Source organism: Carettochelys insculpta, chromosome 5 (assembly GCF_033958435.1).
Source record: "Carettochelys insculpta isolate YL-2023 chromosome 5, ASM3395843v1, whole genome shotgun sequence".
Lineage (NCBI taxonomy): Eukaryota > Metazoa > Chordata > Testudines > Carettochelyidae > Carettochelys > Carettochelys insculpta.
The window spans coordinates 107862322-107878609 of NC_134141.1; the positions used below are offsets into that span (position 1 = coordinate 107862322).

At 43.7% G+C, this 16288-nt stretch overlaps 1 protein-coding gene across 3 annotated transcripts in view; it reads left to right on the forward strand.

Moving 5' to 3' along the window:
* The window catches only part of LOC142013831 (PDZ domain-containing protein 2-like), a 185458-nt gene that overhangs the window by 152210 nt on the left and 16960 nt on the right, over window positions 1-16288 (forward strand). For all 3 annotated transcript variants that reach the window (XM_074995708.1, XM_074995709.1, XM_074995710.1), the window contains 4 exons: window positions 928-1745; window positions 3884-4028; window positions 6008-9611; window positions 11326-11443. In XM_074995708.1, coding sequence (XP_074851809.1) covers window positions 928-1745; window positions 3884-4028; window positions 6008-9611; window positions 11326-11443 — 4685 coding nt within the window. The remainder of the gene's footprint in view (window positions 1-927; window positions 1746-3883; window positions 4029-6007; window positions 9612-11325; window positions 11444-16288) is intronic.

Consider the following 16288-nt stretch of genomic DNA (forward strand, 5'->3'; position numbering starts at 1 on the left):
AAATGTAAGTTATCATTGCAAATTAATCAAACTACTAGTGATTATCTGACTGATTACATTTAAATTAGATTGGTCTTAAATATGTCAAATAGTTGAAACTTTATACCAGAATACCTGGTGCTGCCATAAAATAATTAGCACGTTGTGAGATCTTTCTCTTCTCTATGGTTTACCTCAAGCAGTCTTGTTTCTCTTCCACACTGGCTCTCCGTCTCAAGTCAAGAATCCAATAGGCAAGGGAGAGCAGATATATGTGTGTGTGTGTGTCGGATAGCTCTTTGACTCCCAATAGCTATCTCATTCAAATACATTCAGCTCCTGCCAGCTCCCAGCCCCTGGGGATCTCAGAATTTCCACTCACATTAACACAAGTTAAGCATAAATCGAAATCGAATATATTGGGTGTTTACTGAATAGGTTATATATTAGTTTTGATAAGAAGGGCATGACTAGGAAGTCTCAGCCCACCCAGTATTTTGAATTAAGCAGAGTACGTGCTTGGGTTTTGTCTGTGAATGTATGTGTGTTTGTCTGTCTCACTGTGAATCAATTAGGTCAGTTCTTTGCATAGATTTAAGCAGAATTTCTAGGATTGTCCACTGTTTGAATTTACAAAATAAATGTTTACATGCTCCCTGTTTTTCTTGTGGGCATGGTCCTGGTTCAGAAGCAGACTGAGAATAAAACCAGATGTGTAGTGAACAGGGAGCACCCATAAATCACGAGACCATCTTTTGTCTCTGGTGCATGTAACAGTAGTTATGTTTAGGGCGGAGGACATGGGAAAACAGCTCAGCCTCTGTATACAGACACAGCAAAAATCCTCTGTTGCAAACAAACGTGCTCTTTTAAAGTGGCTGCATTAGACTGCTCAGTATAAAACCATTCCAATAAGTCCAATTAAATATACAAAAAATTCTTTTCTAGCTGCTAAAGAAGCAGGAGCAAGCAAAGCAGACAGTCTTGCTTCACCAGCCAGTGGAAAGTTGCCTGGTATTTTCAACAAGCACATGGAGTCTGCCCGACAAGGGAACCTTAATGGTAGCCCCAAGTCTGTTCGCAGCCCGCTGCAGAGGCAGAGAAGAGTTGTTTTCTACGATGATGATGTTAGTGATGAGGATGGTTTTTTCAAGCAAGAAGATGCCCACTTCCAGAGGAGCCTGAGGGACAAGAGTCAGAAAAAGACTGAGGAAGACTCTGGTATCATCACCCTGTCTTCCACTGAAGCCGATGATGAAGGCAGGGACGATGAATTGTCACAACACACTGTCAGTAAGGCAGCTATCTCTGCGTTCAGCAGCTCCTTGGTGCCTGAGGAGAATGCCCATGAGCAAATGGTGGACTTGTCCTTCTTTCAAATCAAAGCACTTGATTATCCAGGGATGCCTGAGGTTCATCCCAGTAATCTGGGAGTGAAGGAGCTCCGAGAAGCACAGCTTGAATCTGTGAGATCCCCTAAGCTAGAGCACAAAGCAGTCACAAGAGTAAAAAGCATGTTGACCACTGAGTGCCGCAATCTGCCAAGGCAGAAGATCGAGGAGCACGGTTCCTGTCATAAGCCTATTGTGAGGACACTTCCACACAGCAAAAAGACAGACACGCCCGACATCCCCAGGCAGAGCACTGCTGAAACAATTAATCTGCTTCGGAATGAAGATGAATCATTTGGTCTGGATTTGGAAATCCAGGCCACTCCCATACGAGTTGTGGTAACAGGTTTACGACCAGGAGGAGCAGCTGAAAAGGTAACATTTTACAAATATGAGTCACTCTCTGGATGTTTACTCCTGGGTTTCTCTTTGTAGAGATTGAGAAGTGATATATGAATACAAACGAGATATTTACCTAATGTCTCATTCCTTATCTTTCTAAATATGCCATTGAGCTAAATGTTTTAGAGACATATTCATATGCCCATCTGATTTAAGCTTGAAAAAATCAACAGGCAAAAATATACCAAAATGAAATAATCCATATTCGTAATTTTTGTTTTGGGAGTCACTGCAATTTTTACACTTTATTAAAAACAAAAGAAAAATTATTTAGAAATATAGAATACTAATGTTAAAGCATACATTGCTTATAATAGGCAAAAATTATATTGCAGTTTAGGATGCAAGCATTTTCTCCTATTTATTTATTGGTTGGTTGCTGTGTTTGTTTATTTATTGGTTGATTTATTTATTATCTACTCTGCATTTTAGTGTGTTACAGTGGGATAGTTGCTTGATATGTGTGCCCTTAGGTTAATTGTTGGACTGCATAAAGAATTTTTGTGTGACCTTGCAACATAGTGCGCTTAGCAGATTTAATGGCTCTTTATTGTGGTGAGAAAGGCGTATTGCATAGTGGAGTAAACAGAGGTCTGAGAGTCATGATTCCTGGATCCTGTTCCTGTCCTAACCATTGATTCACTATTTAACTTTGGGAAATATATACCAAGTCCCTTTTAGGGCAATGAAAAGATTCACATTGTTTTAATGGGAGTTGAATAAGGTCCCAAGTTAGTAGTGAGATGCAGAGAGGTGATGACTCGAAGGCAGCACTGCTTGCGAGGTCCTAAAGAAACTGTGGCCTGACCTACACTAGGGATCAAAGTTGATCCCAGATCCACAATTCTAACCATGCCATTTGCGTAACTAGAATTGACCTATCAGGATCGACTTTCTTCCCTGGTGTAGATCAGGGATATTTGGGCTCATGCCAATGCCCCTTATTCTACGCATCAACGTGGACTACCAGAGTCAGTGGTTAAACCCAAAGAGACTGATTTTGCCACATCTTTTTGTAATGCTGTTGCAAAAAAAGCAAACATGATTCTGGGCTGTATCACTAGGAGCATTGAGAGTAAGACATGAGAAGTCATTCTTCTGTTCTACTCAGCACTCGTTAGGCCTCAATTAGAGTATTGTGTCCAGTTCTGGGCATCACATTTCAAAAAAGATGGGGAGAAATTGGAGAAGTTCCAGAGAAGAGCAACAAGAATGATTAAAGGTCTAGTGAACACGAGCTATGAGGGAATACTGAAATAACTGGGCTTGTTTAGTTTAGAAAAGAGAAGACTTAGAAGGGGACATGATAGTGGTTTTCAAGTACCTCAAAGAGGGTTAAAAGGAGAAGGGAGAAAAATTGTTCTCCTTGGCGTCAGAGGGTAGGACAAGGAGCAATGGCTTAAACTGCAGCAAGGGAGGTTTAGATTTGACATTAGGAAAAAAATTCCTAACTATCAGGATGGTTAAACACTGGAATGAGTTACCTTGGGAGGTTGTGGAATCTCCGTCACTGGAGATATTCAAGAGCAAGTTAGACAGACACCTATCGGGGATGGTCTAGATGATGATTCATCCTGCCAAGAGGTCAGGGAACTTAACTCAATGACCTCTTGAGGTCCCTTCTAGTTCTAGTGTTTCTGTGATTCTATGATCTTTACACATGCAGCAAGATTGAAAACAGTGCCCCTTCCCCCCCCGCTGCCCTCCCCCCTCCCCCCCAGTAAGTATAAACATACCCTATGTTTCATTCAGCCAGAATGTCTCCAGAGAAAAGTGACCAGGGTCTCTTCCTCATACTAGCCTCTGTGGCAACCAAGCAACACTGCCAACATCTTCACTGAGAGATAGCTGCTCTCTGTGCAGAGTCACAAAGTCTGGAAGGTTCCTTCTGTCATCAGACACCCCCACTTACTAACCACAACCTGTGGCATTCTGATCCTCACTTTACTTGTCCGTAAACAAACTATAGTTATGCCAGTGGTCTGCCATCTATAACCACTGGAAACCAAGAGCACTGCTTGTAAAACAATTATACTTGTACTGTGAGCTTGTACTCCTGAGAGCGAGCCTCGCAGGTATTTCCATTCATTTTCTCTCTGTAACTGTGTTAGGGATCTCTGGGAAAGCTGACAGTAGGAGATGAGATTTTATCCATCAACGGCACCCCGCTCAGTGGAATGACACATCAGGAAATTTATCCATTCATACAGAATCTCCCCATGTCTGTAACACTAGAGGTGCAAAAGGAAGTATCAGGTGAGAGCTTCTCTTTTTTTTTTTTTTTTTTTTTTTTTTTTAAAACACTTGCACTGTTGGTTTTGAATATGTAAGTGGGAAAAGCTTGACCAGGTTTTTTGCTGAGCTGGCATATGAGATCATTCAGAAAAAATTATTTGTGGGGCAGTGTGATTATGATAGAACATTCCATTACAGAGCCAGATTTTCCATCATTTATAACCCGTCATCATGAAGTGCTATATCATCACCTGGTATGGAACATCTAATGCTCCCGTTAAAAGTCAGAGTCCCTGTATGTTTGAGAAAGAGGATCTGAATATTTAGAACTCTCAGCCATCTAATGTTAACCCGTCAGAGAATTTAATTATGGAATAGGGTCAAGCATGACAATCAGATTTCAAAACATTTCTACTCTTTTGTTTTAATCAGATTTGTAGTGAATGTCTTGCTGATAAATGAAACGTTAATTTGACTCCACATAAAATAGTCTGAAGTTTTAAATGTCTGATCCTTTTAGTCAAATCTGTCTCTGAACATGTGATGATTAGCTTACATTGTGTGCTCAGATAGGCAAAGCCTGGATTTCATTATCTTACTTAGTAAATCAGAATGTTCTCATGCTCAGAAAGGAAGTGCAAAAACAGAAGTGTACAGCTTGAATCTTGTTGAAATGATTGTTTGTGTTTTTGTGATAGAGAGTTGTTTCTAATTTTGCTGGAAATGTGGATACCTAGGTATTCCCACAGAGAAGTTTTATGCTCTTCCTGCAGTATGTTTGTATGCACAATTTAAATGCGGGAGACAGTATTTGAAAAGAACAGTACATATTGCACATTCAGGAGCAGCCCTATGCTTCATTTTAACTTACCTCAAATATACCCTTTTATTTGTTCAGCTGTGAATTCTTAGAGGGCTAACTGGACTCAAACGCGTGATGCTTAGACGCCAGTTGTTTTTAAGGGTTTTCTGGCAAGCCAGGGAGTCTTATTCCTTAGTCCCTAGGCCCAGGGTGGGAACCGGATTTGATTCCCTACTTAATTTGATCCAGCCTGCAGCAAGTCTCTGTGGCCAGAGCTGGAAGCCCTAAGCAGGCCCACCAAGGAGGGAGAGGCCAATGAAAATGGGCAGTTGCCCAAGGGTCTGGTGATTCAAAAGGTCCTGGGGCTCCCAGCCATTGTTGCTGTTACTGTGGCAGTGGCAACTGCTGAAGCCCTTGGTTCTTTAAATCACCTCTGGAGAGCTACTCCATGCAGCTCGGGTGGTGGGGGGCAGTGCAGTGCCAGGGTATGGGAGGTGCTTAAGGCTGGCTGTCCCCAGTCCCATCACTTCTGCCAAGGCCCCTTCCCTTCCAGGAGCGAGGGACCCCCCCCACACACACAAACACGCTTTGCCAGTGAACTTGCAGAAACTCTTGGGCCTCATGGTACTAAGCCTTGGCTGCCTCCCATGGGCCGGGAATTGGGAATTTCACTCACATGTGAAGTTGAACATATGTATACATGAATGCTTGCAGGATCAGAATCCAAAGCATTTGTAGCATTTTTCATCACTCAGTACCTAATCACCTTTGATGCGTGCACTAGTCTTTAGGTATTCACTGCAATTTATTTCAGTCTGGTGCTATATATTTCTCCTCTTTGTCCTAGGGCTAATGGGAATGACACAGCCAGGCCCAACTGTTTGTGTACTCATACTTGGAAATGTAAACAGGATACTTACCGTCAAAGCTGAGAATGAAACAAAGCACAATTACTAACTAAAAATAAGGTTTCCCCACCCTTACATATATTGTCCTGATCCAGCTGGCATGTGATTATTCTGGAAATGTAAGAGTTACAGGAGCAAAGAAAGGCAAAGGTATAGGGAAACGTGTAGCTTGAATATGCAAGTCTGTTTTTGCAGTAAGAGCACAATATTTTGTGTGTAACATTCCGTTAACGTAATTAAAGAGAGTTAAGTGTTTTGTTTTAATTGTTTTTCTTTTTATCTTGGTACAGCCATGGACCGACTTACAAACCTCCTTCTGTCTTCAGGAACTCATGGTTCAGCTCAGGCTGACCCCTGCAGCGTCCTTGTTGGGGAAAAAGAAACCTGTCCTGGGAAATGTGAAGAAAAGACTTTGCAAAATGAGAATCCAGACAGTGTCAAGAACAGGACAATGCTGCCACCTGATGCCAAGAGTGGAGAAGTACAAACAGACATCTTAGAGGTCAGCTGTGCCAAGGGTGGCACAGAGAGCCCAATCACTGGTATTGATGACATCTTCAGCAAACTGAATTCTTCAGAGGATAGAGCTTCTCAGTCTGTACTGACTATAGCAAGCCCCAGAAAGGAGCACGCATCTGAGTGCAGTTGTGAGACAGAGGAAGGTTGTTCCACTAGGTCTGAGCCAGACAGAGCGAAAAAGGACCATTCTGAAAAATCTGTGAATTATGTAGCTGATACCCAGGAGATTTTGGGGTTATCGGTACTGGATTCCATTAATGCAAGCAAACTTTTTACTGTGAATAAAAGCTGCTTAAATAGCTATTCTAGGAATTTTAGCAGCTTAAGTGTAGATGATTTGCCTGCAGAAGACCCTCCGGAAGGCACAAGAAATGAGCCATTAGTAAAATCTATGTATGGTGCTGCAGAAGATTCCCATTCAGACACAGAATCTCTCACTGAAACCCCGGATTCTGCTGGCGATGTTTTGCTCTTGTTGTCGTCTGATGATAAAGCCTCTGAAACTTGCCATATTACAGAGTCAGATGAGGAGCAAATTGAAATGTGCTGCATGAATAATGAGCCACAACATCCCATTCAGGAAGCTCAGCATCTTATGTCTGCTAGTAGCATATTCCATCATTCCTCACCAACCCTTGACATGGCAAAAGTTCCACAAACAGAGAGCTGTGTGTTATGCAGTTCACTGGATACAAACAATGACAAAACTCCATTTCTACTAGAAGATCAGTGTCATTCAATTGTTCACTCCCAACAGCATTTAAATGCTTTTCCCACCATTGCTGCACAGTGTTTTCTCTCAGATTCTCTGTCAGATAAAAACACCCCAAAACCTCCATTGGGTATTCATCCAGTTTGCTGCTTCCATAACAACAGTGCCTTAAGTACAGAAGACAGAATAGGCTTGGAGAGCAATGAAAAATATGTGCAACCGCGTGAGTCTTCAAAAGATGATACGTCTTTGCAGAGCAAAAATATGAGTTTCTGCCCAGGTGGGAATGTGAATGGATTTGAAAACAATTTGCTGGACAAAGAATATGATAAAGAACAAGGATCTAAATTTGAAAGTGGACTGGTGGCTTCTGAGGGCATTCATAAGGTTAACTGTAATTCTCCTTTGACAAAAAAGGAAACAAACAGCTTGGCTAATTTGAGTAAAGCAGACAGTAATCATATAGATGCTTTATCACAAAAATTAACACACACAGCCAGGTCACCCACTCCTATGAAATCAGCAGATCTAACTAAAGCTGGTGCTACCTATGACTTGTTAGGGAAAAATGAAAAAGTGAATGGTGTGCCACTGAGAAGAAGTTCTCATGCAAAACAGCAAAGTTCCAGCACAAGCTACAGCAAAGGAGTTACAGCACCACAGAGCCCAGCCTCACAGAAAAAATCACATGATGAAATTAAGGCAATGGCCCAAAGGACTATTGTGGAGACTATTTTAAACAGCCAGAGAGGCAAAATGGTACCCAGACTAAAGGGCCTCACTACAAAAAGTAAAACAAAGGCAAATTCAGAAGGCCCCAGCTTTAGTCCTGCAAAAGCTAGTGGGAATGATCAAAAAAGAACTTCCATTTCTCCACAGTTATCACCCAAGCTTCTCGGAAAGAAAGTCTCTGTGTCCCATAACCTGTCTACAAATGTGGAGCCTGGCAAGAGCATTCCACCAATGTGTAAGACTCTGAAATCTGAGCAAGAAACTAAACCATATCTAGCTGTGTGTGAAGAAACATTGACCCCTGTGTTAAATGACAGCCACAACCCAGGAGAGAACAGTGAGCAGCAATTCAGGAGCAATGGCGAGCTAAGCACTGCTGGAGAAAGGGAGCATCAAAGAGGAGGGGAAAAACAAAACAAAGGGCCACATTATGTGTATAATAAGAGAGGAGTTCAGACAGGTGTTGGTGATTTCAGAGCTAGGGAAGATCCAACCACAGTAACCACCCCTCCTAAGCCAATGCTGAAAGGTGAAAATATAAGAGAGAGATCTGAAAACCATGGCCCAGGTGTAAACCTGATGACTGAAAGTTACCGTGAAGGTGATACTCAGCAATTAGGTCCTCACAACCTAGGAGTCTATAACAATGGCACATCCTCACTGAGTTCTCCCCCAGTTCAGCAAGAGCAGCCAGAAGGTCAAGAAATCCAGCGCACATTCATTGAGGTAAAGCTGTCCTCCTCCTTTCCCCCGCTAGCATCCTCATCACAGCAGCTGTTGTTGGAAAAGGCAGAAGCTACCAGTACAAAGGTCAGCCAGAAAACTGAGGAAATAGGGGATGGCCAGTGTTTCACTCAAGTAGATATCATTGGGGGTGGAAATCTACACAGCACATCCAAGACCGTAACAAGAACTTACTCAATGCCAGCTCAGCTGTCGAGTCAGTTGAGGGAAGACAGTCATGTTACAGATGTTTCTGCACACCCTGGGCAAGGGGTTCAGAACAATGTTACAGGGATGCTAAAAATTGTCCATCTCAGGGTGCTGAATGGCCAGGGCACCCAGGATGGAAAAGAGCACCTACACATTCCCCAAAGTGTCCAGAAGTCAAACCTGGAACAGCTCGCTTTAGCTAACAAAAATATCTGCCCTGCCTCAGATAAACTAAAAGCTTTCAAGAGGAATTATTATTATTATGAACTGAACTGGCCACAAGAATCTACCTCATCTTTCTCGGTGAAACAGAGGATCAAATCTTTTGAGAATCTGGCACATTTCGATAGACCGTTAGTTAAAGCTATAGACATACATTCAGCCTCCATGAGTTCTAAACCACATGTTAGTAGACAAGCTAGTGGGGTAGCCACCATCAGCACAAATGACGACGTGCAGGCACTGAGACAAAGTTTGAGTTCATGCAGTGACAATCAAAGTCCAACATATTCTCAGAAATCGCAAGCAAACATCATCTTAACGCAGCTACCACAGAATTCAGCAGACAGCAGCAAAGACAACGTTTTTTTAAAGAAAAGCGATGGAGAAGATGCTTCAGGAGATCTGCACGTCTCATCGCCTGCTGCACCCCACATCCGAAGAAGCAGAGGTTACGGCAGGCAGTCTCTGTCTCGTGCAAAGCTCAGAGAGCTCAGAGCATTGAGCATGCCAGATCTTGACAAGTTGTGCAATGAGGACTTCTCAGTGGAACCCAAAGCCGCCCATTTTAGAACAGAACTGGAAATTACACCCTGGAAATCACTCGGCCTGCCTGTCGAAAACGTTTCCAATCTGAACACAGCTGTTGCCCCCTCCAACTTGGCAAAAATGAATCATTTGTGTTCTAAAGGAAAGAGTCCTGGATCAGCGTCTGATGATGATGTACCAGGTGACCACTCCCCATATAGGCAGCCATCAGAAAAAAGCTGGTCAATCAGGTTAGTTTACTGTTCTGTGGTTATTAGTTTAAAAAGTACAGGTTGACCCTCTCTCATCTGGCCCCTTCAAGACCTGACCAGTGCCAGATGAGAGAATTTGCCAGACCACAGGAGGTCAATATTTTCTAACAGCAATACCAACGCTTCCACTGCTTACAGGACTCTTAGAAAACATTTAGGGGTAAATGACAGCTGAATAACAGCACAGAACACTGAGAGCCAGAACTGGAGGCTGTAGACAGACTTTATGGGACCATGGGAAACTTGGTCACACCCATGCTAAGTAGTCATCCAGCTAACTAAAGTCATTCCAGATTATGGATGTAGCTGGACAAAAAAGTTTTGAATTGGAGAGGTTCAACCTGTAAGGTTCTTGTCATTCCTGTGTTTTTTTTCTCTCCCTCTCAAAACTTCCTGAACCTAATCACACTCATTAAAGTTAATTGCATTTTAGCAGAATGGCTTTGGAGCAAGTCCTCACTGTGCTGGAAGTTGAATGCAGGATTTCTCGTGCTTTATTTTTGAGAAGTATTGTGGATTTTGGCTGTTTGCTGATGAACGTGGCAGAAGTGGCTGTATTTCAGTTGTGGCTGAAATGCCCTGTGTAAAATGGGCTGGATCCCATGAGATCCAGAGGGCCTTTTTCAAGTTCCTGAGCACCCTGAATGTCTGCTTAACTTAGATCAAGGCACTGAAGTGAAGCCATTGGGATTTTAGGTGATGAGCAGTTTTGAAGAAACATTTCATATTTCTGGTGGGGAGGGGGGAAATCTAAACCGAAAGAATTGCTGTCCCTTGCCCACCTTCGATGGAGCCTGTCATTGTAGGCCACTTTTCCCAACATGGCAGTTACTGCATTTGCTGACACTCTAATAGCGGTTCTGTATATGAATCTCCCTTGGTTTTGTCCTGTTTGTTGCCTAAATCTTAAGAAAGGTCTATGGCCTGATTTCCAGGCCCGTTTAAAATGGGACTGCAGAAAGGGAGACCAAGGATACAGTGTTTTGATACTTAACTGTTTTGATTCAAGTGTGCAATCAGCAGCTGGGCCAACAGCCACCTCAGACCCCCGAGGTCCAAGTGTGAGTGGGGCGGGGGCATCGGTCCAGTGCCCCTAGCAGGGTAAGACCCTTGGGCGAGAGGGGCAGAGCTGAGGGCAGTCAGTCCTTAGTGCTACCCAGAGCACGGTGCTGGCCTTCCCCACCAGCTCCCTGAGCTGCACAGAACAGTGGTGTGGTGCTTCTCTGGTGTTTCAGAGGGGTGCAGGGCTACAGCTGCTGCCACAGTAGTAGTAGCAGCAGCAGCAATAGTCAGGAGCTCCAAGCCCCTTTGAAGCACCCAGCCCCCGTGCAGTTGCCCTCCTCTGTCGGCAGGCTTGGCAGTCAGACCTGTGGGTCCTGCATGACCCCTGGCTCAAGTAGTTTCCCTCACATAGAGGGGTTTCAGTTTGGGTCAGTGGCTCTCAGCACTCCCACTATACAAATATTCCCAACCAGAGGTGTCAGTTACCTGAAGTGAAGATGCTGCAGCAGTGGGCACGTCTGAAAATCTCTCTTCACCTAATTTAAAGACATAAAAGTAACAGAAATGGTGAACTAAAGCCCAGCTATCTGACGCGCATGTGAAATATCCTGTGCTTATTATTGAGACAGCTCCTCTTATCCTGACAGAAATACAGTGCTGCATTTTATATGTGTGTGTGTTTTATTTATAGCTTGAATCAGCTATTAGTCTCAACGCTGGACCAGCAGAAATTGCAGTCTGTTTTGTCATCAGTAAAGGCAAAATGTGATATCATTACTGTGCTCCAAGAAGTCAAAGAACAAGCAGGGGTAAGAAATGAAAGATCAGAACTCAAAATCACTAGCTGTGTTTGTTATCTGTGTAAATAAGTTCTCCTTTAATACAGATTCTCATCCATTCCTGGCAGTTTTAGAATACATCCAGTAGTCCCCTGCTTTATAACCTATAGATGGCCTTGCTGCTTGCCCCTAACCTTGTATTTAAGAATGTCTGCCATAAATTCATGTGATTCATTTGAAGGCCTTTTTACAGATTATCATGGTGAAGATTATTACTTAGCATGCTCTTCTGATGTGAATGTAATTGTGATCCACGGTGAAATGGGCTACTCTACAAATGTGTTAGTGGAGCATGCCTCCATGCAAGGTACTACCAGAGCTTAGAGAGCCTTTCAGTTCGCAAGTAGCTGCAGTCCAACTTTAACACTGTAAACCAACAATCTGGCTCAAACCAAGTTTTCAGCCAAAGATGAAATGCAGCTCCTCACTTCTTTCTGTCAGTTTCCTATTTGCATTACCTGTCAAAGCTATGAAAACAGAATAATTGTTGTTTAAAGGTGCTCTGGCAGTATGGCAGCAACATGAAACATGGCTGCCCAGGACACCCAGCACTGCGAAAGGTGTCTGGCTCCTCTGTCTTCTCTTTCTAGTCCACAGAGGCCAGTTGTTCGTATTAAAGACAACCTGATTCTGTAGTAAGGTGCCAAAGGCCTCCCAAGTGACACTGTTGCCACTTTAATGTACATAAGTGCACAGGTGTGCTAACATGGCAACTACAACTCAGGGGGACCTGTGAGTGTAAGTGACGTGGCTGCATATCACTGGCAGGAGAGAGAGATTTGGAAAGTTTCTGAATTTTATTTGTGAAGGTTGCAGTTTTGGCTATGAGGTGGAGGATTGGGCGGGGGCAGGGGGAGAGTGGAACCAGAGTGACTTGGTTTTATCTCTTTCCCAGGACAGCTTAGTTAAAATGTGAGTCACCAGAGCTGGGTGAGTGCAGGTAGCTTTGGCAGCTTTTCCAGAAATACTAGAACTGGATTTTCCTCATAGCCAAAAATAATTAAATGCACTTTCAAGTATTTTACATGGAATCTGAGATTATTCATGCCCATTTTTAAAATCTGAGAACTCAAATATTTATAAAGCGGAATGCTTTTTGGAAGGCACTCTGTCTGCATAGCTTCTCAGATCCACACCTACGGCCAGTATGGCACACAGGCTGGAAAACTTTAGTCTTAGGCTGGATTCAAGTCTACAATAGTAGTTATTTACAATTATATAAGCACTGAAGTATGATGTCGGTGCCTCTGGATAAAGATTGTGTCTTCCTTTTCTGTTTGTGCAGGGCTGAATTTACTGCTAGTGTTCAATAACAATGAGGGCAATTAACCACTGGAATGATTTACCAAGAGTTGTAGTGGAGTATCTGTTGCTGGCAATTTTGAAATTAAGTTTGGAATTTTGTAAAAAGAAATATTCTAGCTCAAAAGGGATTATTATGAAGAAGGTCTCTGGCCTGTGATGTTCAGGAGATCAGACTGGATGGTCACAATGCTGCCACTGAGGCTTTATATCTCAGGCTAAGTATAAGGACAATTAAGAAAAATGAGAACATGGAAACAAAGTTGTTGCACAGGTCAGAGGTTTTTTGATTATTGTTAGACCGGTGCTAGGTTTTAGAAGGATGGCCTTGTGGGTAAGGGACAGAACTAAGCCCAGAGACCTAAGCTCCTTCCCCGTACCACTGATTTCCTCTGTGTCTTTGGGCAAGTCAGTTAATGCCCAATCTGCTGAGATGGAGACTTTGTAAAGATGAAGATGAGCAGCATCTCTCAAGATCAGGAACCCAAGCACTTTGTGCCTCACTTTCCTCCCCTGAGGAAGTAGTTACTGGCAGCACTGGGTGGTTGTGAGCCTAGATTAATAGATGCCTGTAAAGTACAGTGGGGGGTCATGAGAAGGTATTGTAGTGTGCCATGTCCCTGAGAGGGGCAAATCAAGAGCATGCTTTTGGTGAGGGGAGAGTTTGGCAGCTGAGCGGAAGGGAAGTGCTTGTGTTTTGGAACATGAGAGATTTGGTCAGAGGGTGTGTGCGCCTGGACTGGGATATTTGGTCATAGGAAACCAGGAAAAGCTGAGACGTGAGCATTTAGGTGACCTCAGAATCACAGGCTGGGGAAACAGTAGTTGCATGCCAGTCAGGGCTGCATGACAAAATATGAAATAGAAATAGGGGATTAATATGCAGCCACATACGTGCCATGTGCACAGGGCAGCTGGATAATGTTACCCTGCAAACCATCCACTTAGTGCACTGTGCTGAGGGCCCTTCTGGATTTCAGTGTTTAACTCATTTATAATTATTGTACTCATCTGTTCTCTCACCCAGCGTGACAGACTGCTGCTCGGATGTAAGCCAGCTGGTCACAGTTGGATGCCCTTCGCACAAGGGTAATCCTCCAAAGGCCACCGCATTGGCAGAGAGTTCTCAGCACATGGCCAGGACTCAGGCCCATTCTATTTACAGTGCAATCTTTAACAGAATGTGTTTCCCCTATGCCTTTTAGATCAGGGCTTTAATTTAAAAGACAACCCTCTGAGTTAAACACATTTTCAGTCCAGTGAACTAAATACATCAGTAAATGGTAAATAGATTAAATTGCATCAGGGCCTCGCTTCAAACGAGATGCTGTTAATTTAAGCGTTGGCAGTTCTGGGAAATTCTTCGAGCTGGAAGTGATCCAAGGAGAGCTGCTGTCTCACAGTGTCAGTGCCTGATGATTTGCAGCCAGCCCAGTTAATATCTTGTTACTACCACCTGGATATTGTTTATTGTCTTATTTATACTGGGGAATGTCTATATGTGCTTCTTTCATCCTAACTGGTGAATGCAAGACACTCAGAATCCTAGGGCTGGAAGGGACCTCAGGAGGTCACAGAGTCCAGCCCCCTGCCCAAATCAGGATCAACCCCAACTAAATCTTCCCAGCCAGGACTTTGTCAAGGTGGGACTTAAAAACCTCAAGGGATGGAGGTTCCACCACCTCTCTGGCTAATGCGTTCCAGTGCTTCACCACCCTCCTGATGAAATAGTTTTTCTTAATATCCAACGTACATCTCCCCCACTGCATCTTGAAAGACTGATGGTCTCCTCCAGCATAACAAGCTCTGTGTTCTGACAGTGGCCCCACCATTTCAGTTTCACAAGCCAATTAAGCCCTGGTGTAAGCAGGTGCCCCCTCTTGTCTTCAGTGGGGTAAATACCGCTGTTTATATCCAGATTGACTTTAGCCCAAAGTGTTCAGATCTCTGAAGACCCTTTCAGCTCTTTACAGGGATGTGAAGTGGAATGGTGCATGGAATTGCAGTACTGCCAGAGCTGGCCTTTGCACATCCCATATCCTAATGTAGAACATAGTATTTTTCCCTCGCAAGTGTTACTGAAAATGATCATGGTCTGACTGAATCTAATTAGGGAGGATCAAGGATCAGTGAGGGAATACAGGTTCAAACAGTGCCCAAACACACAATCCCAAATGACACTGTAAGTAACCTGAAAGAGAAAAACAAACAGCCAGAAAGCCAAACAAACTCATTCACACCTTATTCAACCAGGGCAGGGTGTGTGTGGGGAGGGGTGTCTCCTTTGCTCCCTCTCAAACTCTCCTGTTAACTAGCTCCCGTCCAGGGTTGGTACTGAAAGGAAAATACAGTATATTGCCGTCCTCTATAGCATATTGTACAAAACTCTGATAGACTGGATGGTGCAGGTGTTTGGCAGTAGGATACTGGCTTGAATTCTGCCTTGGTCAGAAATGGCTGACAGTTGTCACCAGCTCTGGTGACTGGATTTATGTGAAACCAATTGGTCTTTCGCGCTATACCTGTTTGGCTGTTCCAAGGTATGCTCAGACCAGTGGGTCCCAACTTCTGTGTGGACTCCCAGTCATGAGCTAGTGAGAGTCACACCCAGGGATTGCAGTGTAGATGTGGCCTTCATAGGGTGTCCAGGAGTTAAACAGATTCAGAACATGAGCTATTGCTGTAGGTGATCCATTCAGGGAGGAACTAACATGATGTGGTTTTGTTTTAGGCCAGGTCTACACTAGGAGGTAAAATAGCTGGATTTCTGTATCTAAAATCTATGAGAATTGTGTAGCTGGAGTCAATATATCCAAAATTGATTTTTTTCCACCATCTACGTTGTGGAAGGTCACCGGGAAAAACTGTCCTGTCGGCTTCCCTTACTCCTAATGGAGGGCAGGAGAACTGGTGCTGACGGAGGCTCCCTGTAAGTTTAATTTAGCACTTCCCTACGAGGTGCACTAACTCGAACTCCAGAACATTGACAGAGTCCAACTTCCCTCTGGTGGGGGCGTACACTTAAATTAAAAAATTATAAGGCCAGGAGGGACCCACTGCGATCCTCGAGTCTGACCTTCAGCTGCAGAGGTCAAGAAGGAGTCACTTCCCCAGATTTTCTGTGGGGTTTTTTGTTCTGTTTTGTTTTTGTTTTCGTAAATCTGCTTCCTCTGAAGTATCAGGGATAGCCACAGCTGTAGAGGGGGCATTGGAAGGGATGGGCCCGGGCTTTGAGGTAGCACCAAGGCTTCTTAACCACTTCCTTGCCATTGCAGGGGCCTTGGGCACTGGCATATTATGGTCTTTTGCCTATGGTAACAGTCTAGTCTCCCCTGGACTGTAAAACTTGGGTCTGTTTTTGGTTGTTGGATTAGTGTGTGGGTGCAGGGCAGTGCTGGTGGCCTGCGCTATAGAAGAGGTCAGACTGAATGCTCTGGTGGTCCCTTCTGGCCTTAAACTCTATGGCTATGTGTACACTACAGCGATCTGCTGAAAGAAGTTGCTGTCTGAAGA